General features: G+C 35.8%; 1 protein-coding gene across 6 annotated transcripts in view; it reads right to left on the reverse strand.

The window, feature by feature from the left end:
- Positions 1-25,513, reverse strand: part of LOC150099548 (uncharacterized) — a 569,663-nt gene that overhangs the window by 66,781 nt on the left and 477,369 nt on the right. For all 6 annotated transcript variants that reach the window (XM_090403425.1, XM_090403424.1, XM_090403426.1 and 3 more), the window contains one exon: positions 3,658-3,815. In XM_090403425.1, the coding sequence (XP_090259551.1) occupies positions 3,658-3,815 (158 nt within the window). The remainder of the gene's footprint in view (positions 1-3,657; positions 3,816-25,513) is intronic.

A 25,513-nucleotide genomic window follows, 5' to 3' on the forward strand; every position in this document is an offset into this window, starting at 1 on the left:
GACAGCCTTTGAAAAGATCGGAAGAGACGTAACAGGCCTATTACTGGAAAGGAATTAGAAGATAGATAACTAAATGGTATGTTCCCATATCAGATACTACTTCCATGCAAAATTTCGTGCAATTTCCTAGCCCATGGAAAGTGAATCAATATACTGATTTGTCAGTCACTTGCCTACTTGCTCTGTCATCAGAATGCATATTATATTATATTATTAACATCAGACTACCATGAAGCCAAAAGTCATCACAAGCGGTTCACACTATCACACAAAAAGATCACTGAACCATGCCTTAAACTCATTAACAGTTTACATACCCATCACACTCTCAGACAATGCAATCTACTAACCAACCACTCTTCATACAAAGAACCTGCTTCTCGCTCCTTTGCTCTCAACCCTCTTTATGCAGCTTCCAGGGATGGTCTCTCCCTTGTCTCCTCTACTCTAGGAAAAATCTCTGCATTAATCTGGTAACAACCCTCACCAACATATACATCTCAAGCTTATTCTCTCTCCTCCTATTCATGAGGCTCTGCAAATTGCATTCCCTCTTCATATTCCACAGACCCAACAAAAACTTAGTGAATCATCTCTGGACCCCCTCTCCAGGATATCCTTATCCCTATTGAAAACCAGGTGCCAGATTTGTGCACAGTAGTCCTTATGTAGCCTGATCAAGACTTTATAAAAGGGAACCATAACCTTTTTATTTCTGCATGGCAAGGTCTTCATCATTGCCATAATCTGTTGTGATAGTCTCACAATTTTAGAAATTGTGAGACTATCACAATTTCTTCAACTTTCTTCAAGGACTTGAAGTTGAGGTATCATACAAGTTCTTCAACTTCTGTCCCCTATCACTCCATGATCTCTCATCTTTTCCACATCCTTCAAAATATCTCCATTAATTGTATACTCTATGCCTATGAAATTTCAGGACATTACACTTTGTAACATTAAACTGGAATGTGATTAATGAAATAGACACAAGAAATTAATAAAAACATTATTAATAATTATTTCAATCTGAATCTAACAGATCATCTTCAGATCCTCATGTAAGACCATAGCTGCTATAATCCTCAGTTCTTCCAAACTTTACTGGAAGTATACAGCTGTTTTTTTTTTAAATAATGTAGCTACCACCCATAAAAGGCATTTAATATACCTATAGTATGTTCGTACTGTGGGTGGGTAAAGGAAATTTTCCCTTCCCTGTTTATTGATTTTATATATGTTTTTTGTAATTTTTATTTATTTTTTTTCCAGGTTCAGAAACACTGCTCTAAAGACCAAACATGGAACTTTTTCTAGCAACTTTTAAAGACCAAACAGGGAACTTTGTATCATCTGTTTGCAGATGATACAAAGTTGAGAACTGTGAGGAGTATAGCAAATGCTGTGGTCTTTACATGAGGATCTGAAGATGATCTGTTAGATTCGATTGAAATATTTGAAGTATGATTAGGTAGCAGGGTTTTTCTCTTAGAAACTTGGGTTTTCCATCCTGCATACAAATACGTTGGCTTTTAGAACACGCAATTTACAGACAAAAAATACTGTTGTTGGTGATGATGGGCGGTAGATGTCATTAATGATAGTAAAGTCGTAGTCGGAGAATTAAGTAACAGTGGAGAGGGTAAGCTGTATTTAGCTAAGTAAAATAGAGAGCCCTCCTGTGATGCATCCTTGGACTCCCTGGAGTTGTCACGTAATAATGATTAACATACAAGTTAAACAATAAAATGGTCCCAATACCCTTGTGGCACTGCTAGTGACCTTCTCTTTTCAGATGCCACTATCTCCAACCCACACACAACCTAGTGATATTTCTATTTGACAACCACTCACCTCTCTAGCTCACTAGTCTCTAACTCAATCCCATCTATGATCCAATTCAATTACCACATTGTCATGTGGTATCTATCAGGGGTCTGGGAAAATTCCAACTATGCCACTGCATATCCATCTCTCTCTCTTATCCAGTGAAATTGTCACCTTGTTATAGTACATAAGAGATTATTATTATGTGACACCTCCAGGAAGTCCATGGACTCATCGAGGGAGGGCACCTGCTCTACAGCTCTCTATCTCCATCACCAATGCCATCTATCACCGACCACCACAAACATCCATGCCCACGATGGGATTCGAACCTGCAGCCTTTTGACTGGAGAGCAGATATGCTACCACTTGGCCAGCCAGGCTGGCAGATTGCTAAAAATATTATCTTTCTTTAACAAACCCATGCTGGCTATCATAAAGAATACTGCTATTATCAACCTTCTAAATCTCAGCCATCACCAACTTCTCTGACAACTTAACCACGTCTTGTTCTACACAGAACATTTTCTCTCAACTCCAGAAATGTGGATAGGAATATAATTTGTAGCCTCCTTATTCTCCCCCCCCCACGTGAAGTGGAACAATTTTATCCACTTTCCACTACTTTGGGACTTTCCCTGTTGTAAATGTCATGTTAAACAGGCATATCAAAGGTACCATTAACTTCCTGGAGCGCTTCTTCAAGACATGTGGTGATATGTTGTCAAGTTCTATTGCCTCATTAATATCAAGTTTACTTAATTCCTCATATACCTCCTGCTCACTCACTTTCAGTGCTTTTTGAATGAATTTCAAAAAGAATTTTCCAAGAAATTTCAAAAAGAATTTCTTGATCTGCTTTTTGCACTCCTCATGATTACTTTTCATCTTTGCTATTACCATAACACCTACTTTTTCAAGACTGCAAGCTTAATTGCTTCATTCATTCATTTTTAATTTTGCTTTATTTAGCCTTCTTCACCCTTTAAATACTACTCAGATATTGTTGCTGTTAATTATCTCTTGATAAGTTCCCAAGTAACTTCTGTCTACTTTACAACCCAACCCACTCCTTTTTCAATGCTATAGTTTCCATTTGTCTCCTGAGTGTTTCATAATCACCAGCCTTGTAGTTCCATATATAATCCTTTCCTCACAGAAGTTCTCATATGACTGTATGCAAAAATGCTGGGTAGAAAAGCATGGAAATATCAGTAAGTTTAATAAATATATTTTTTCCTCTTTTGGTGTTGTTTATACTGGGAAGATCTATTATGAATCAATCAATCCACATTTTCATCACATTTTACCACTGAATCTCCAAGGCTTGGTCGGGTTTTCAAATTTTTTTTCTCCAATAATATTTGAGTCTACCATTTATCTCTAAAAGCTGCTCTTTGATTCCTTTTAAAATTTTTGTATATATATATTTTTTCCTTTCAACTCATTATTCAGTTATTCATTATTATTCATTTTTATCCTGCTTAAAACTAATTGGTGTTTGCTTCCTATTTCAAACTCTTTGTATTTTCTTGTATCCTGAACCAATGTGAAGATATCTCTATTGGTATTAACAATCAATAATAGATTACAAACAAGAAATAGGAAAAGTCTATATGCCTAAATTCATATACATTGGAAAATGGCAAGTAATGACAAGTCCATGTTCTGAAAATAAATCTAATGTGTTAATGTTGGATTTATGTTCAACATGTAAAAAAATAATCAATATTATTCTTTTTTCATTTTATACAAATTATTTCAATACTTTCTCCATTTTATATATGTCAAACAAATACAGCAATGAACTTGCTGAATGAAGTCACTTACCCTGTTTGGAATAAATATTCAGCTTGGTCAGCAGCCTGAAGTCGGAAGACATGTTGCTTCTTTGTATAATCCGAAGCTTTACTTGCCAAGGCATGATGTATCCTGATTGAGTTGTGCAAGCTGTCATAAAGTTGATTCTTCCGGAAACCATTTTCATCCTATAGTTAGAAATATTATTCAAAAATTTAAAAGAAGGAAAACAATATTTAATTTAACATTTTATGCTATTCAAAAACAAGCATATGTAGTGAAGATAAACTAATTTTATTTGAGATACACAGCAGATTATTAGGAAAGTTACAAAGATTTTGTAACAATTTCAATCCCTGAATCTCAATATCCACAAAGCAGCAAAACAGAATCACCTAAAGTCAAGCACCATAAATGAAACATCATAAATAACTTTTACCATTTACAGATTGTGATGTTGACAATTGATTTAAAATAAACTGAGATTTCAGAGTAATGGAGATAAGCAGCAAATTCCACACTGGTGTTGATCATTATCTCAACATGTGAGAAGTATCACATGCACACTTAGAATATAGATTCTAATTTAAGAATAGTGGCAGTTTTGTCTATCAGCTCAAGTGCAATTAATTAATTTTAAATGCCCTTGATGACCTGGTTGGTGTACTCACTCTCTAGCAAATAGGCTGTGAGCATAGATATTTATGAGTATCTTTAAGGCAGCAGATGACTGTCATCACCTAGCATGAAACCACCACTATGTTTATCCACTTATGTTGCTATTTTATTTATTATTATTTTTTTAAATGCTATTCACACCCAACGAAGGGTTATTAGTAAAGCTATGGTACATTTGTACTGTGGGTGGGCCAAGGATTATTACTATTAGTTTTTTTTTTTTTTTTTTTAATATATTATTTTGCAATTTTTGATTTATTTCACATAGTCTGGAAATCCTGCTCTGAAGACCAAACATGGAACTTTTTCAAGTTCCATGTTTGGTCTTCAGGCATCCAAAAAGCAGAATGGTGGTTTCACACTGTGCAGTGAAATTCATCTCAACCTAAAGACAATCACACCATGCCCATGGGATTCGAACCCACAACCTGTCGGTTGGAGAGTGGGTATGCTAATCACTTGGCCCACGAGGCCAGCAATTTAGAGGAGAAAACACATATAGGGATGATAATTAACTAAATTTATTCCTCAGCATTACTCAGCTAATGAATTACTAAGCCAATATTCCTGCTTATGAGAATGACTTGAAATGTTGTGACTTGAAAAAGTTGCATTTGGTCTTTGGAAGAAAGTTTCTGGATGATTATCTAACTCTTACCCCATCACTGTACTAATATACTATAGGCTTACAACTTATGAGTAAGATTTACACATGTACACACACACTTGAAAATAAATGAAAGACAAACTATCAAAAATACACATAATTCCACCTCCACACATGCAATTAAAAACAATCTCAGCATTACTCAGCTACTGAAGGGAATCAAAGTATAACACATTGATGTCACACTTGGGTAAAGGATTAAACTAAATTTATTAAAGTCTAACCAAGTGGAAAATAAACTTCCAACATCTTTCTCTAAAAACAGTAAATTAATAATAAGGTGGTACACCTTTTGGCAACCATATAAGTAAATATGACCTCTCCATTGCTTCTGCCTTAGTATCACCACTTCTGGGTCTGCCTCCCACTGATGAGACCTCAATAAAGGTTGAAACCAGACTGGGAAGTGGCCCTTCCATTAATGCATAGCTTTATACATGTCCGCAAGGAGATAGATTTGCTTTGCATTATGGGAGATACTGAGACAGGAAGTGATGAGAGCTTGGTCCACCTTTACTACGAGTTGCCTCAGTCCTGAACTACTTCAGGCGCAAACTTTGTTTGCCTACACTTGGGTAAAGGATTAAACTAAATTTATTATTTGTTAGAGTTAAGGACAGTATTAAGGACTCTAGGTCGTGAGTTAAATTTTGTGAAATAGCCTACTGATTTATGTGTGTTAAGTTAGAGTTAGCATACATTATGATTTAGAGTGTGTGATATGATTTAAATGTCTTAGTTAAAATATGATACAGTATGCACAAGTCTGTTTTGGTGTATGAATAATTGATAGGAATAATTAGTGCATTAGTCTAATTGTTTAAAGAAGAAATTGTAAAGCTAGGTTGATTAATTTGAATCCAAGCTACTACTGCTGAAAAGTATAGAGCCTGACAGAGTTTCTTTTTGAATGTTTAGTGTTAACTTTTTGTACTTTCAATTAGAATGAATAAATTGTTTTGTTTGTCAAATAATTTGCCTGATTCCTGCAGACCAATGCACTGCTTATAAAAATCGAACTTGTATGATCTAAGGGGAGAGTTTACCACGACTGTAGAATGAGTTTTACATTGCTTGATTGAGTATTGAGAGTTAGAAGTATTTCTGTGCTAAGCAAAGTGTTTTTTCTTTAAGAAGGATATTTAAATCCTATCTGAGACTCCTGATGGAGCAGTCGAAATAATAAAATTAATTTTCAGAAGTCAAAATCGAAGAAATACGCTTGCTGTTATAACAAAGGAATTTGGCTCTAACCCGAGGCAAGTTCCCAAGTTATAAAATTACGAGCACGTGAATAGCATAGATACAACCTTTACAACCTTTAGAAAGGGGAGGGTCAAAAGGTTACGAGTAAGGATTAAGAATAAGTAACTGGATCAAGCAACGGATTATATACTCGGAGTTGCGACTGTTAAGGCTAAAACTAAATTAAAGTTAAATTTTGAATAAACAATAAAACAATTGTAATAAAATAATAAAAGATTTAAGATAATAATATAAAAGCCATTGTTTTAACAATTCCTCTTCTTCATTTGAGAAACCTTTTAGTAGTCAAATGCTTCAAGATTTTCCATAATCAATGTCTTAAACACTAATCTACTGACCATTCTCAAGTGAGGTGAAGATAATCTAGCACAATCTTGTCTTACTTCTCAGAAGAAAGAACTACTTGTTTTACTCCCGATTACTTTTGATAATGTTCTGATTTCTAGTCACAATCAGTATTTATTTCTTGAGATGATGTTTACCTTATCCTGGTATAAACATGTTGCATCCACAGCCTCCTCAAAAGTGTTCAACAGGAGAAAAATAGTGTTCAAAATACTATTTCTCAACTGTTAAACTCCTAACACTTTATAAATACAAAATCCAACTGACCTTAGAATACTGTCTCACATTTGGGGCAAAGAACACCCAAAACCTCCTTAAGAGTTCCAGACAGAAGAAGAGACCTTAGATCTGAGACGTCCTCCTGTCACTTTCTAACTGATTTTGGGATTATGCTTTATTTATTTATTTTAAACAAGTAATTCATGAGCTTTTGATCTGTCCAGCTGACCAATACAAATTCTTTGCCTTCCTCTATTCTTGTGAGAACACAAACAGCCACTGGTGAACATCCATATGCAGTTGAACTCTGAGCATATCAAACCAACTTCTCATCTTTTTCCTTTATTCCATCTACTTCTGTTCTTTAGGGCAGTCTTCCTCATGTTGTTTTCCTAACGAATAAAATGCTTAGCTTTCAAGAAACTTGTTAATACGTTCCCACTGTCTTCTTAACCACCTGTCCTCACATGGTACTGTTGTGTTATAGGTTTTGTGACTAATTGCTTCTTGCTTGTCTGCAACATTCCTTGCTCTTTCAAACTGAAAGAAAAGTCAATATTTGAATGAATGAACACAGAAAATTTGTGTAATATCAATGTTATTGTTGCTCTTGAACTGCAGATGATATCAGTGGCACAAATCGAGTGGTGAAAACTTCTGTTATATAAATATAAATCTGAGAGAGAGTTTCAGACATTTGTCACAGCTCTACGATACTCTTGTAACCTGGCAAGTATGAGCACTTTTAAGCAACAATGGACATAGCATTCTTCTGTGGAACACAGTCTTCACCTATGTAAAATAGACACCTGAATTTGAAAAGTGAATTTTTATAAATAATTACTAAAATAAAGAGCCATAAGGCTTCATTTCAGCAATGTAAAATTACACAGGCAAAGTGAACTTGGTGCCTTAAAGACACCAAGTCTCTACCACACCAAAACCTAGTTTGAAAGAAAGTTCAAAGAAGTCTGTGAAATGCTTAAACATCATCCAAATCTGAACAAGAATGATGGATTAATTATTCCAAGAATTTGGAGGAGCCATCTTCAACCCATATAGTATCCAGAATAACTCCAAACAGAAAAAAACCATAATATGAGAGCACTTTAGAAATTGTTTAATGTAGTTCCACTATAATTTTTTTTATCATCTATATATTAGTATGAAAAGGTTATGTTATGTGAATTAATTTTTAATGGTTTTTTTTTTGACCAGAGGTCATGCTAGGGTAAGTGATTAAGAAGCATTTAGGTTCATCTTAGTTCTGTGTGGTGTGTTTTGTGTCATGTAGCTTGCATCATGCATGTGTACATTTTCCTGAGGATGACCTCAATACAGAGCATTGAATGTTACTTTCTTAATTATAATTAAAGTAATTATTCTAACGTGTGTTGTGTCTCCATAAATTCTTGACTATTCTGACCACCGTGTAACCTTAAAAGAAAGATGAGTATGTAGTTATCGGTTTCTTTGGTTCCCTGATTTTTCTTCTTTGTTTCAGGCAATACCAGTTTTGATTTTCTTTTGATATAGAATTTCATCTATCTAGTTTTCTTTGTGAGATAAACTTCTTACATTCCAGGTTGCAAAATCTATTTCTAATCATTACCTTTAGCCAGTCTAGGGTCATTTCCATTTTGAGTGGTCCTTGAATTTTTTCTTTGAGACTTGACAATAATTAGAATACTTATGAATTGGTTACTAGCCAAATAAAATCGTAATAAAATTAAAACATACTAACAAAGAGTATTTATTGCTTTCAGAGTTGTTCATCAACTATTCTTCATCTGCATAATCTCCTGTTCTTCAAACCCCTCAAACTTCATCTTTGTCGCTGTCAAACAGATGCTTGATCTGGTTGTTAATAAAATTTGGAACTTCATCAAAAAAAGTCAATGATTGGGTTTTCATTCATGTTGTTCATGGGTGTCTGTTCTCTCTTCCCAGATTTAATTTTCTGTACTTTTCACTACAGCATTTTTTTTTTTAAATGCTGTCATCACAATAATCAGATCCAATTCAGACCAAGTATCAATGATCCACTGACATACATCTTCCAGTTTGAGTTTCTTCATTCTTCCCATCTTGGTGAAGCAAAGATTGTCACCAGCATACCAGTCAGTCCTCTTTTTTTTTTACTTGAAAATTTTAAGATTTTGTGCCTTATATCCAATGGCGGCGCTATGGTCTTTGCCGCCCACATGCAATTTCTATCTAAGCGCACCTGTAACGATCCGGGCATGTGTGTGCCCCGGCAGTGATGCCCCCCTTCGTAGCGGCGCCCTCATGCATTGCATGCCCACTTCTGCCGGCCCTGCTTATATCAATGTATAATATGCAACCCATAACTCATCCAAGCAGTAAAAGAAAAGCGCATATTATACACAGGTGAAGATGGTATGCTAATGCAAAGGCTGCTAGTTTATGCAAAAGTCACTCCAAGATACTATTGTACCTCACTGTGCTCTTTCTAGAGTACTTTACATGTGGAGTTAGACTTGTTATTTAAATGAAAAGCAGTGACTGTAAGCACCTATTTAAGTCCGTCTTCTCTACAATCTGAAAGGATGTGCTTGAGTTGCAACAGCAATATCACTACATACATAAATTTCTGTGAAACAATAGACTGGATACTGTATGTAGATGCTTTCAAACAATGCAGGTCAAACAGATTCGTGTGAAATTTACTTTGACAGTACACCTGAATCCGTTACTGCATAATGTTCATAAGATTACCAACACTGAGCAGAGTGGATGAATCTCTAGGAATTTCAGGATTAGACTCTCTCTTTCCAGTACCATAAAAAATAAATAAATAAATAAAAAAAAAAAAAAAAAAAAAAAAAAAGAAACTGCCTTTAGGCATTTTTCAAAGAATTTTCAATTATAGGTGGTCAAGATCAACACCTGATCCAGCATTTGGCCTACAGTTCTTTATGAATTCTGAATAGATAACAAGGATAGCTCTTTTCGCAGTTTTCAGAAAAAAAATAACCTGTAGAAGTTCTAGAGATATGAAAGGAACATATTTTTCTTAGATTTAATCCTTGCTTTCTCTTGTAGACAGTGTTTTTTTCTGGAATGGTACAAATGATAAGAAGTACTGGTACTTTTATTAATAGTGATGTGTGACATGCAGATGTGGTACATTTAGAAATTTAATATTCACATTTTTTTTTTAAACATTTAACTAGTAATAAAATAAACTTGGTTATTTAATGTGTGGACAGACTTATGTGTTTGTCATACATGTTGTTTATTTTTTTAACGGTATATATTAGAACACAGAAAAATAAGTAAATAATTAATTTATTAACTTATTGCTGATATTTCGCTGGAGTTATAACCAGCATCATCAGAGCACAAAAACACAGTTTGTCACAATACGCGAGACTATAACAACATGGTGTAATATCAACGGACTAGTTAAACAAAATTGTAGCAGCAACACAAAGACTAGAGTCCTGATTTTGGCACCCTCTACCTGGAAAAAAAAAATGCAGCTATCACATAAGATTAGAGTCCTAAATAGAGAAAAAAACTGGTACTAGTTTTTTCTTAAGATGACTGTCTCCCTGATTTTAGGCAAATTTATACAGCCATATTTGTTGAGATTTGGAGTGTGTTTCAGGGCTTCTGTTGCCTCTAAGAACAATCTCTCTGACTTGTAAGAGCTTCTGTGCAGTACTTTTGTGTTCTTCCAGTTGATCCTGTGTGCAGGGGTATCCAGAATATTGTCTGCTAGGCCCGACTTGTCATTGTGATAATGCCGGATGTATCTTTTGTGTTCGTTGATGCGGATGTTCACAGTTCTTCTTGTTTGATCGTAGTAGGCTTGATTACATGAGCAGGGTACTTCGTAGACTCCTGGATGTGATAAAGGGGGAATGCTGTCCTTGGGTGAGCGGATAAGGGTTGCTAATTTGCTCCACGGTCTGAATGTGGTGTGTAGTTATGTTTATTAAGAATGCTTGAAATCTTTTCGGATGTGCTTTTAATGTATGGGATGGTGACTGTTTTGTTGTAGTTCTCTGTGGTGGATAGCGGGAGGGGTTTCTTAGGAGCATTTAGTATTTTGTTTATCTTATAGGGATTATAGCCATTGGCCAAGAAGGTGTGGCGTAAGTGAGCCAGTTCAGCAGCAAGAGTATTGTCATTAGAACAGATTGCTCTCGCTCTGTGGGTTAGCTTTTTTAAAATGCCATATTGTTGAGAAGGGTGATGGTGTGATTGTTTGTGTAAATACCTGTATGTGTGGGTTTTCTAAAAACTGAAAATGATAAGGAACCATCTGGAAGACATGTGATAAGTGTATCCAGGAAGGGCAGACAGTTATTAGCTTCCAGTTCCATTGTAAAGTGGATTTTTGGATGTTGGCTATTTAAATGCGCTAAGAATGTTTTCAATGTCTCTGGGCCATGTGGCCGCAAGCACATCGTCAACATAGCATAGCCAAAGTGTTGGTTTGAGAGTGGCTGTATTGATTGCTAGTTTTTCCAGATGTTTTATGTAAAAGTTGGCGGGGGGGGGGGGGGCATGGCTGTCCCATCTATTTGTTTGTATATTTTCCCTTTCCATTTGAAATATCCTGCATGTATTGTGAATTTGAATAGTTCAAATATATCATGGGGGAAGTGTGACTTCAGTAGATTGAGAGTTTCTATTAGTGGTACATTTGTGAATAGTGAGGTAATATCAAAGCTTACCATTAAGTCTGAGCTTTTTAGGGTATGGTGTTGTAAAATGCTTTTTACGTGAGCTGAATTTTTGACAAAGGAGGGAGAATTGTTTGTGAAGGTGGCTAGTAGCTTAGCTAAATGTCTAGCCAGTTTGTATGTGGGACTATTTATACTGTCCACAATTGGGCATAAGGGTGTACCATGTTTGTGAATTTGTGGTGCTCCATAAATCCTAGGTGTTTTAACACGGAAGGGCTTGAGTTTGTTTACTGTGTCTTTGGGCCAGGAAGTGACTTTTTTCAATAATTTACGTGCCTTATTCTTTTGTGTGTTGGTGGGATTGCGATCTATAATTTTGTATGTTGACTGATATTGTAACAGTGTGTGCGCATTTTGTTTTCATATTCTGTTGTGTCCATCACCACGGTTGCATTCCCTTTGTCTGCTTTTGTTATGATAATCTGGCTATTATTCTGTAGCTCTTTTACAGCAATGATTTCCTTATACGAGATATTATTTTTGGGAGGCTTAGACTTGATTAGGATGTTAGCCACATCTAAATGTATATTGTTGGAGGCAGGTCGTATATTCCCCGTTCGATGGACGCCATTATTTTGGCTTTTGGAACTTGTTTAGGAGTCATGGCAAAATTGTGCCCTCGACTTAAAGCACTATTGGCTTCTTTGCTTAAGGTGAGCAAAGATAAATTCACGATGACGAGGTCTTGTTATCTAAGATAAACAAAATACTAAACGCTCCTAAGAAACCCCTCCCACTATCCACCACAGAGAACTACAACAAAACAGTCACCATCCCATACATTAAAAGCATATCCGAAAAGATTTCAAGAATTCTTAATAAACATGAACTACACACCACATTCAGACCATGGAGCAAATTAGCAACCCTTATCCGCTCACCCAAGGACAGCATTCCCCCTTTATCACATCCAGGAGTCTACGAAGTACCCTGCTCATGTAATCAAGCCTACTACGGTCAAACAGGAAGAACTGTGAACATCCACATCAACAAACACAAAAGATACATCCAGCATTATCACAATGACAAGTCGGGCCTAGCAGACTGTATTCTGGATACCCCTGCACACAGGATCAACTGGAAGAACACAAAAGTACTGCACAGAAGTTCTTATAAGTCAGAGAGATTGTTCTTAGAGGCAACAGAAGCCCTGAAACACACTCCAAATCTCAACAAATATGGCTGTATAAATTTGCCTAAAATCAGGGAGACAGTCATCTTAAGAAAAAATTAGTAACGGTTTTTTTTCTCTATTTAGGACTCTAGTCTTATATGATAGCTGTTTTTTTTTTTTTTTTTTTTTTTCAGATAGAGGGCGGCAAAATCAGGACTTTAGTCTTTGTGTTGCTGCTACAATTTTGTTTAACTAGTCCGTTGATATTACACCATGTTGTTATAGTCTCGCACATTGTGACAAACTGTGTTTTTGTGCTCTGATGATGCTGGTTATAACACCAGCGAAATATCAGCAATAAGTTAATAAATTAATTATTTACTTATTTTTCTGTGTTCTAATATATACCGTTAAAAAAATAAACAACTTGGTTATTTAATGAAATTTGCATTTTTCACTACATTTACTATTAAGTAATATCCATGTCCAACAGTAAGGAACAACTGACATAAATGACTGACCAAGGTGCTGCACTACTAAACAAAAAATACCTCTGAACTATAAACCAGCTAAATTTATGCAAATAAGAGACTGGGGTGTGCATTATAAAAACAACAGAAACTCTAGGAGCGGAAAAGATGAGCATGCAGATTTCAAAATAATGATCAAACAATGACGTTACCTATTTTGGCAAAAGTGGAAAGCAGCAACAACTGTCTTTAAGAAAGAAAATTTTCAATCATAAGTTGGATTTTTTTTTTTTTTTTTTTTTTTTTCAAAAGGCTGAGAAAGAGCCGTTTGAAAATCTGAATTTTAAAAGTATTATTTTATGAAAAAATAATAGCAAAAATTTTTCATACTACATTAAGGGAGCTAAAGAAAATCAGTTTTTATTCATAATTTTAAAATCAGAATCTCATTTAATTTTTGTCCCATACAAAAATTACATGGAAATCACATGGGTTGTATTCTTTATTCAACTAATACTTGTACTAACATCTTGAACCGCATCTGTGATGAAATTAGGGGGGGGGGAGATAACAAAATTGTTATGTCAAACAGTAAAATTCCATGTGGTATCCAATCAAAGGCTTTAGCAAAGTCCAGAACCAGAATCTAGAATCACTGTAAACCCGTTACCCTTATCCAGTTCAGCTGCCACTGTGTTATAGAATGTGATATGCTGATCGGCCAGTAATTTTCAACAGCAGTCTTGGAACCTCCTTTATGCAGTGGAACTATTTTCCCCAAATGAGTCTTGGGTCTGGGTTAGTCCCAAGGGCCAAATTAAACAAAATGGTCAAAGGCACTGACAATTCTTTAGCCGCTTCTTGTACGACACGAGCTGGTATACCATCCAATCCCGCAGATGAATTGACATTGAGGTTTTGTAATAGACTATTCACCTCCACTTCATTCACCACAATTCCCGTATAAACTATTTGTTCTTCCATTTCTGCAATGGATGATATACTCTTGCAAAGTGCTCACTCAGTAATTCTACTATATCAACTGATTTGGTTACCTCCCTACCATCAGCATTCTTTAAAATCAATTTGCCATATACATTTTTTCTTTTACTTGCAACATATCGAAAAAACTGTTTGGGATTCTCTTTAGCCTGCATGGCTAATGTTCTTTCATAATCCGCTTTTGCTTTTCTTACCACACTTGTTACCCTTCAGGTATAAGGCCTGGGCTTTATACCGTTTGTGTGCCTGCAAGTCACATTTCTCCTTAAATTCCCTCCACAGTTGTTTCTTTTTTTGCAGCTCAAGCTTAATGGTGTTATTCATCCATTTAATCCCTACTTGATTTATTATTCGAACTCTAGGTATACAGTCAGCCATTGCCTCCCGCAAACACTTCTTAACAGCATCCCATGCACTATCAACATCCAGCCCTTGCAGTTTTACAAGCCATGGCACTGAACCAATCAAACTCCTAAGCTTGTCATACTTACCAGCCTGATAATTCCACATGTACCCTGTCTTAATTGTAAATTCCACACCTTTAGCCATTCCCAAGTCAAGACTCTATGATCACTCTCACCAATTGGTGGCAATGTGGTCATATTCATTACAGTCAAATCCTCAAATCCCTAGGTCAAGCACTCTCTGACCCCTAGTATTATCCATTACATGCTATCGCAGATAGTTATCCCTTAATAATTGCATAAAGTGCTCTCCTCCTTCCAAATTTTCCAAAATTTCAAAGAGCTGCAATTCCATTAATGGGAAAAAAGATGAAGCTGTTTGGGTAGATGACTTTGACAATGCCCACAAAGAAACTGTTGTCGATGCCAAAGGTACCGATAGTGAATTGGAACTTCTTGATAAGTCACACTGTTTCCAGTTCTTTTCTGAAATCTTTAGTTCCCAAAAATTCCCACATATATCTCGCACCACGATTTTTTAGCTTTAATTTTGGGAAAAAAAGTGCGAGTTATATTCAAGTAAATACATTAATTTTTTTCAGCTTTCAAATTCTTAAGTATGGATCATTGGTTAAAGACTGGATTTATAAAAAGCACAAAAGAGGGCAATATAGCAAATACAAGTAGCTGTAAGCAACAAGAAAACGTTGACATTGTATCTGGATCAAATGAAATTGATAAGGGTGTGTCGTCTGACATCTCTTTTCATCTTCTTCCAACTAGGAAGAAGATGAAAAATCTTCGCAGGTATGATATGAATTACTTGAAATGTGGATTTTCATGGACGGGAAATGAAGAGCAACCTATTCAAATTTTGTTCTATTAAAAATAAATACTTTTTGTTTACACGAACATATAAATTCAAATAAAATAGACATTTACAATGAAATATACTTTATTTATTTATTATTATTTTGATAAGGGGGTACTTTGTAATAATGAAAATTTAAGAAGGGGTATGCGGATATCTGAAGTTTGAGAAACACTGGGCTAGAGCATTTCGAAAAGGGTGCTAGTGTCACCAGGAGCAGTCAGAAAATGGATGAAATGCTAATAATAGAAATGAAGTGGAAGAGCTTAGGAAAAAGCTGATGAATGCGAAGAGTGAAATGGAGCATGTGGAGGATGAGATTGAGCATCTAAAGAGATTTGCATGAAAATGAAGAGGTTATCAAGTCAGATATGATGCACGTGTCAAAAGATAATTATCTTTTTACACTTCTATAATGCTATACGATTATATAATCGTATAGCATTATGTGGGAATTCAATCATTAGATGGGTTTTGAATAACAAGGTGCATAAAACTTGTTTTCCAGGTGGAACATTGAAAAAAATAATTGATGCTTTGCATGGAAGGAAGGAACGAGCATCAAAATTAGTGGTATTTGTGGGCATAAATTACTTGGATGGAAAAAAAGTAGTGTGGTGGCAGTGGTGTTGCTAGAGCTTTTGCCACTCGGGGCGATCCATGAGTTTGCCGCCCCTCTCAACACACACCAAAAATACTATAAAAACTCAAAACGACATATAGGGTAATGTTCAAAGTGCCGCCCGGGGCAGACCGCCCCTCCTAGCTATGCCACTGTGTGGCAGACAGGAATTTGAGGAAGTTATTGCAGAAGGAAATGAATATAGTTTTGTTGGAAAAGTGGTTAGCATTGCCCAGATATAATGATAATAGTGAGGTGAAGATGAGAGTAGAGATAATGGATGGCGAGATGGCAGAGTTGTGCAAGGCAAAGGGTGTTCAGTTTATGAATCTATGAAGACAATTTGAAGGGAAGTTGGAATCATTTAAGTTTGATGTATTGCATTAAATCAGAATGGAGGTTTTAATTATATGAATGTTGATAGGAAGGAAGAAATAGTGTATGGGAGTAAGGAGAGTAAATTTGTTGAATTTCTAAGGGATCTCAAGGTTTTAATGTGTTGGACTTGGTGATATCCTCACAAAAAAACTTAAACGATTTTATTGCCCAGTTTTTGAGCACATTCGCTTGAAAAATGAATTAAAAGTACTCTTTTCTTCTGATGAATCTGCCAAAAAACCTATTAAAACTTTTGAAAGAAAATCAACTTCAGGTTGCATTCAAAGAAATTTATAAGTTAACAGAACTTCTCATGTCGATTCAGAGCTCTATTGCTAGAGTCGAGCATTCTCTTTTGGCTATGAAGAGAATACACGCATGTTATCAAGGCCAGCCCTAGGAATTTTGTCAACCTGTGTGGTAGCATATTTTGCCACCCTTATTGTTACTAATATCGACATTAATGGAACTGCATTTAGAAATACTTGCCATGAGCTCAGACATTTTGGTTTCGGTCCTTTCACTTATTTTCTCTTGTATTAGCTGTTTCAGTTTTTAGATACTGTTTCTGAATAGCGCGTTCTTTTTCCGATTTTCGTTAGCGATATTCTGCGCCTGATAGTTTTTTTTTTCTTTTATCACACATACTGGAATGTTAAAATTATTTTAAAATTCAAATCCATAACTGTATCAAAAAAGTATTATTAACAATCACTACACAAGTGTATTTATGTATTTTGATTTTATTTCTTTAATTGGTTTTCTCTTAACCAATTATCTCATAATGATCGTTTGGTCTCATTGATTAAATGAGATTTAACCTCAGGTCAAGGTCAACTCACGGTTAACAATGGAATAGAAATTAATGCAAGATAGGAGATGTTCTGCTATTGTCGTCTGAAATTAACACTGACAGTGCGATATTAAACATAAAATAATACTATATTATTTTAAATGATTATGATTTTTAAAAAGTATACATTACAATGAAGTTTTAATATGTAAACATTTAACTAATGACATCCTGAAGTCTGGTTTCAACAGAGAAAGAATAAAGGACTTGTCTATGATTCATTTTTTATATAGTTTAGGCCAATTTTGCCGCCCTAAAAAATTTGTCGCCCTGTGCAAATGCACATGTTACACCATCGGAAAAGCCAACCCTGCGTGTTATAGAAAAGACAATTTCAAGAAAGGCTGTGTGGCCTCAGCTTATTCACTACTGACAAAACATTGGTGATGGAACTGAAGGGAAAAAACTTCATTTTATGATGATGCACTAATACAATTCCTAAGGAAAAACAGGATATTGGAACTTGTGTATAAATAAGTAAAACATGTTATTACAGTCTTTCTTCGATTCATTATGGAAAAATTATAATTTCCCAAGTTATTAGTTTTTCCAAATTAATTTATAAACAAAACTTTTTGTGCATATTATATGTATTTAAAAATCTTATCAAAATTCAAATTATCAGTGTCTCACGCTAGTGTTTGCCAATGATAATCTAATCTCACCACGAAGTGTAAATCATTTGAGTGCCTCACAAAAACAAAGCTCGTAAGCATAGCTATAGCTATTGTTCATTTGACCTTCATGCGTTCCATATTTAAAATTGCATTAACTCATCTTGTTTGCACCCGGGTGTCTCTGCTGTTCCATTATTCCCTGGCGGGTACTGCTTTTAGCATATGCATGCTTCCAGGTCGAGTGATCGCATTTTTCACAAAGCTTTAGTTCCACCCAGACACTTAAATGCAATTAAGAGACTGGATGATATCAAACTGATTTCAAGTTATATTCATTTTGTTTTTCATAAAGTGAGTGCTTTCTTTATCAAATGACTATTATAAACATCTGTTACACATATTTCTGGAACTGTAAATTTGAAAGCAGCTGTTAGAGCTGTTTAGTTACATGTAGTTTCTCTGCTTATTGTCACAATAAATCTGCCCTGTTTGCATGCATGCAGCACAGTCTGCGGGAGCAGAGTGTTTCATTAAGTGTGTTGTTCGAGATGTCTTTAATTACACTGATTGTTCCTAAATATAGTACACAAATGTATTTAGTGATAAAAAAACACTTGTTTTTCTGGCTTGTGCAGTACAGCATCTGTGGAAATTGGAAAGTTTTTAACGGTATAGGGACATTTTCATTCTGTCTTCGGAAACAACAGCAGTAGTAAAAATTTATCTATTCCTGAATAAAAATGAATATTTTGTGTATTATGAGAGGTTTTTAATCTACAGCAAAATACTAGCATGTGTGAGATATCTATTATTGATAAGACAGAAGAGCTGCTAACACTAAAAAGAAAAAAGAAAAAAAAAGAACAGAAAAAAAACGAATGAATGTAGGATTCCCAAAAGTGTCGATAATTCTGATAATTAAAATTTCATATGTCTGTAAAAATCACTCCAGTAATTGAAATATTTTCATATTATCAAAAAGTTATCTTAAGTATCATAAGACATCATCAGTACAGTTATTAAACAACAACAGGAATATTAAAAAAACACATCAGTGCGCATGCTTACATTGGAATCCTTCAATGTATTATTATTATTATTATTATTTAGGGCTACTCCAGAGAGTCCTTAGACTCATCGAGGGAGGCCCTAAACATCATGTCCACACAACTATTCGACATTCTCACAGTATCTATCATACCTTGCCTTGAACTCGCTCACTGTCTTAGCACCCACAACAGACTCTGGCAGCTTATTCCACTCATTTACCACTCTAAAAGTAAAGAACCCAGCTCTAACACCCCTGCTAACCACACTCTTGCCCAGCTTCCATAGGTGTCCCATAGTTCTCCCACCACCAGTCCTGATCTCAGAAATATCCGCTGAATTAATCCTATAGAATCCTTTTAACAATTTGAATGTCTCAATCATATCTCCCCTTTTCTGCCTATCAACTAGTTTCTGCAACCCACAAATCTTCAACCTGTTCTCATATGGTTCATTCCATAGACCTACAATCATCTTAGTCACTCGCCTCTGGATCCTCTCCACCTCCTCCCCATCAAGAAGGAACCGAGGTGACCAAATCTGGGCACAGAAGTCGAGATGAGGTCTTATCAAGGCTCGGTACAGAGGTACAATAACTTGCTTGTCTCTGCTCGTCAAGGTATTTTTCAACAACCAAGTGAGTTGATAAGCTGATTTAGCTATTTTTGCAATGTGTCCCCTAAACTTCATCTCCCTATCCACCAACACTCCCAAGTCCCTGGCCTTATCAATCTCTTGGAGTACAGTTCCACCAATGTATTATACTGCTGCTAATCTTTTCACCCCAAAATGCATAACCTTACATTTTGTCACATTAAATTGACATCCATTCTCCTTAGCCCAGAACTCCAATCTATCTAAGTCATCCTGCAAGACTTTGACATCTTCTGCATTCACTATCGCCCTACCCAACTTTGCATCATCAGCGAACAAATGAACTGTTCCACTTAGATCCTTCCCTATATCGTTAATGAACAGATTAACCAGCAGTGGTCCAAGAACAGAACCCTGCGGCACACCACTAGTCACAGGCCGTCTTTTGGACTCTACTCCTGAATAAACTACTCTTTGATATCTCTCCATCAACCACCCACCTATCCATTTCACCAACCCTATATCCATTCCCATATGTTGTAGTTTACGGATTAGAATTACATGTGGTATCCTGTCAAACGCTTTTGCCATGTCCAGCAGTTATCACTGTAAACCCATTTCCCTTATCCAGTTCTGCCGTCACCTTGTTATAAAACTTGAGCAAGTTACTGAGGCATGATCTACCCTTCACAAAGCCATGCTGTCCCCTGTACAGTATCTCATTTTCATCAATCCATTCCTGTATTTTTCCCTTGACTACTTTCTCCAAGACCTTGACAACGACTCCTGATATGCTGATTGGTCGGTAATTTGCCACCATAGTCTTGGATCCTCCTTTATGCAGTGAAACTATTTTCCCCTCTTTCCACACCTTCGGGACTAAACCAGACCCGAGACTCAGATTAAACAACATGGTCAAGGGCACTGATAATTCCTTAGCCGCTTCACGCAAGACCAGTGCTGGTATACCATCCAATCCCACAGATGTATTCACATTAAGGTTCTGTAATAGACTATTCACCTCCACTTCATTCATCACAATTCCCATATAAACTAATGGTTCCTTCATTTTTTCAATGTCACCACCTGGATGATATACTTTAGCAAAGTGCGCGCTCAGTAACTCCACTATATCGACTGGTTCAGTGACCTCCTTATCATCGTCATTCCTTAAAATCATTTTGCGATGTCCAGTTTTTTTCTTGCTTGCAGCATATTGAAAGAACTGTTTGGGATTCTCTTTTGCTTGCATAGCTAGTTTCCTTTCATAATCGGCTTTTGCTGTTTTTACCACACTCGTTACTCTTCTGGCCTGCACTTTATACCGTTCGTGTGCCTGCAGGTCACCCCTTTCTTTAAATTCCCTCCACAGTTGTTTCTTTTTTTGCAGCTCAAGCTTAATGGTGTTATTCATCCATTTAACCCCTACTTGTTTTACTATTCGGATCCTAGGTATACAATCAGCCATAACCTCCTGTAAATGCTCCTTGACCACTTCCCACGTTCTATCGACGTCCAGCCCTTGCAGTTGTACATGCCATGGCACTGATCCAAGCATTCTCCTAAGCTTGTCAAACTTGCCAGCACGGTAATTCCACATTAGTATACAATAGTATATTTAAGGATTAAAAACTATTGGGCTGTAATTAAATCAAATTAAAATATAATTGATAAATTTATTTTATACAACTGAGGAGAAAAATTTCCCAGACTTTTGGGATAGTGAGACAGTTGTTATGGTTAAGATTTTCTGTGACGTAAGGCTAGAGCACTTTCTTTATACAAACATTCATGTTTATATATGGATCTATGTAGTAGATTGGTGTTGTGCCATTGGATCCTGTGGTTAGTGTTTTCAACTCAATGTTGTGTAAGGCCATATTGATGAGGTTTGATAAGGCAGATGTGGTCTTGATGTTCAGAGATACGTTTATTTACAGATCTTCCTGTTTGTCCATAGTAAGGCAAATTACAAGAACATGGTACTTTGTACATGCCAGGTAGCATCATTGGTGAGAGTTTGTCTTTTGGAGAAGGTAGCAAGTTGCGAATTTGGTTGATTAGTTTATAGGTAGCGAGTTTGCATTTCTTCATAATTTTTGACAAATGTTCAGCAATGCCATTTATCAAAGGCATACATATAAAAAAACTTGGCAGTGGTTGTGTTATTTTGAGTAGTGCAAGCTAACTCAACCCTTAGCTTGCACTACTTAAAATAACAATTAAAATAACCTGAGAGATTACAAGGATTGTATTCTCCTAAGCTCTCAGGTCAGATTTTGGAAACTTTCATGGTTTCTTCAAACATTTGGCTTAGAAAAAATACCGGATCTTTAATATCCACTATTTCTATGTAATTTATTATACAATTTCTTGGCTTGTGACATTTTTCATTTTCCTTTTAAAAAGGTGCTATATTTAAAATTTTTCATATTTTTCTTCTCGCAACATATGATAAATCATATGGATTCATTCAAGTGCCAACAATCCGGAGCAATCGCATGCCCATTTCAGCTACATGAAAGGAGAAGAAGGAAAAGACCTATTTTCTTACAGTGATTACTGTAAATAACTTGCATGGTTTATGCATCCATTGATATGCTTTTAAGCAGTATACTTTAAAAATTAGCAATTATTGATAAGCCATTTTTTTCATCTGTAGCGATATATAGGGATTATAAAATTAAGATATTTTAGAAATGAAGTGTATCGAAAGCAAAGCTTGGTTATTGGCACCCTTGAAAAATTCATAGCTACGTGCCTTCTTTCAGTGTCCCTTCAATAAAATATCATGTTACTAGCACCCTTCTGACACCAGCCCAACCTACACAACAATATATCTCTTAGCCTTGATGGGAAAATGTTTCTATTATAACAGTTGAAGGTTCTCAAGATATACGTGTGATATAAGTTAATGAAGTAATTTAGTTAGGAAGGATGAGCATTGATTTATTTGCCAAGCAACTTTCGTTTGCAATAACTTGACTTGAAAAGTTTATATGCAGTTAAACTGTGCCCTACAAATTAATATTAATAACATGTTTTTTATTAATGATGAATACATTGCAGCGAAATGAATAACTGTGAAGGAAGTTTGGTTTTACAATTTGAAGTGCCATGGTGCTTTTATAAAAGTGGAATGCTCAAAAAAGATATTTGTTTATACCCTGAGCTTGGAAATGGGGGAAGAAAAAAGAACACCAAATAACTTCTTGATGAGACAGCCAGAAAAAAGAAAACATCACAGAAATAAAGTGAACAAAAAGTTAGGTAGCTCTAGCATAACAACTGCGATTCATTTACCATAATTTATCATTTTAGTTATCTTTAAAATTATCAGGAATTTATTTTTCCTCTAACTCTAGAACCTAGCAGAGTGGGCATTATCATCTACTTACCACCCCCCCCCCCACACACACACACAGAAAGAGAGAGTATATTTTAATTATGACCATTTTGAATTACATTGCCTTTTAAAATTTGGAATGCATTTTTTAAATATTATTTCTTTTTTTTTTCTGAAACAGTACAAAAATTATTATTTTTTTTTTTAATTTTATATTTTTTGAACGAGTGAGGGATTTAGAATTTTCTATTTGATTGAAAGGATGTAAGTTATACACAGTTCAGGAAAATGTCTTTCCATTAGAAGCAGATTAAATGCAGCAAGTCAAACTACCTTTTTCGTTCATAGTTTGTTCTGATAAATATTTCTACCTGCTTTGGGAATCTTCTAACAGCTAACTTCTTTTGTTTGTTGTGAGAAAGACATGATGCCGAAAATGTTATTTATTACATTTTAATTATTATTTATTTTTTTTTTTCAAACTGACGTAACGAAAAAGTTTTAGTGATTATGTCTTAATTTAACAATAATGCAAGAAGCATTTATTAGGCACAGAGAGTAGTGCCTTGAGCAATAATGCTTCGAATTAATATTATTACAATAATACAGGTCTTATGACGTTCGCTTTTCGATAATCCTCCTTATAAGACGTTTTTCAATTATAACCAGCACCCATTTATATGAGGGAAGGGTGGAAAGTTCTGATGAACATCCAGGACAAAGATCAGTTAATTTTATGTCTTCTTATACATCCTAAAAGAAAAAGAACAAATCTTTACAATTGGATGAAACATGACTGAACAGGGTCAGCATCTTCCTTTAAGCCATGCGATTCAGAATAATTTTCCCGTTTCCGAAAATTATTCTAAATATTTCTTTTGCATACCTGACGTAAATGATTCCTTTATTTACGTCATTTACACACACACACACACACACACACACACACACACACACACACACACACACACACACACACACACACACACACACACACACACAACTACTTTAAACATTATTTAGCCATTACATGCATTCTGCAAGTGATAAAACTGGCAATGATTCACTATATAATGAAATTCGCTATGCAGCGGTGGTCTGTGACCTCCCAATATCAGTTGTTGACTGCAGGGAGGTCTATAGTCATGGACCTCCCTGCAGTCAACAACTGATATTGGGAGGCCCTCCATTACACATACAGCTCATCATACAGTGGCTAGAATGTATTCACCATCTTCGCACCCACTACACTAGCAGGCAATGCATTCCAACCACTCCGAAATCACTACGCAAAAAAACCAGTTCTTGCTCACGCCTTCTTATACAGGTCCAGGGATGGCCTCTTGTTCTCTCCTGTCTCCACCCATTCTATGAAAAATCTGATACTCATTAATTTGATAAATACCACTTAATAACTTTGTAATATGTCCCAATGACGTTTACCTCCCATCATTTTATCCACGATACTCTATAGCGGCAATCCCTCAATCTGTCTTCATACTAACATTCCAGCAACTAGAAACCACCTTAGTCAATCGTCTCTGAATCTTTTACAACATATCTTCATCTATTTGAAAACCAAGTAGCAAAATCTTGGCACAGTAATCCATATACAGTCTGAATAAAGCTTTATATAATGGTGTCATTACATCTTTATGCCTACATTTCAATGTTCTCGGCATCACTGACAATGCACTGTGTTGTCCTCACAATTTTAGCAAAATATCTTCAATATTTCAGGTCCTTATCCACCAACATCATAGATCCCTCATCTCCTCTACTCCTCTAAGATATCTCCCCACCATCTTATGTTCTGCTTCCCATCTGTGCCTTCCAAACTTTTAAATCTTATGAAAATGTGCTGAATATTTGTGATAATCACCATGGAGGAACTGAGGTACAACTGTAACTTACTCATTATTCTTCATGTTCCCCACGAAGTGTTATACATTTATCACAACGATGCTGCCTGGAATCCTTTGAGAAAAAAGTCTTTCCCTTTTTGCAAAAACCAGCCCTCAGCTGCAGATATGACTTCATCTGTGGTAAATTTTGTTCCTTTCAAGTTTCTTTAAATTTTAAGAACTGGAAACCGTCAGGTGGGGAGCCAGTTCTGCCGAATATGATGGGTGAGGCAGACATTGAAAGCCCAAGTTGTGTACTGTCTGATGGGTTTCATAAGCAGGTGCATTGTTGTCCAGCAAAAGCAACACGCCTCTCTCAGTTTCCTCTGCTGAATCCCATCCTTCAGTACCTCCTTCAGAGCTGTTATAACAGTTTCATCTTTTTTGGGGTATTTGGTAAGGATTATACCATCCATATCCCAAAACACAAAGGCAAGAACCTTTCCTGCTGAATTTTTTGTTTGAAACGTCTTTGGCTGTGAAGAATCTTGGTATCTTCACTTCATTGACCATTGTATATTCTCTGGATCATAGTGACGAAGCCATGTTTCATCAAGAGTCAGAATACGAGCCAAAAATATGTCCCTGATTTCTTAAAAATGACCAAAAATCCCTTGAGATTACAGCACACGTTTTCTCTTTTGGTCGGGCATTCAAACATTTGAGGACCCACTATGCTGAGAGTTTCTGCATGTCCAGTTTTTGGTGGATAATAACCCCAACTCATTCCTTGGTTATCTTCAGAGACTTTGCAATGTTTTTGACTGG

The sequence above is a fragment of the Typopeltis vanoorti genome, chromosome 14, assembly GCF_054136105.1.
Source record: "Typopeltis vanoorti isolate ZY-2024b chromosome 14, IOZ_Tvanoo_1.0, whole genome shotgun sequence".
Classification (NCBI taxonomy): domain Eukaryota; kingdom Metazoa; phylum Arthropoda; class Arachnida; order Uropygi; family Thelyphonidae; genus Typopeltis; species Typopeltis vanoorti.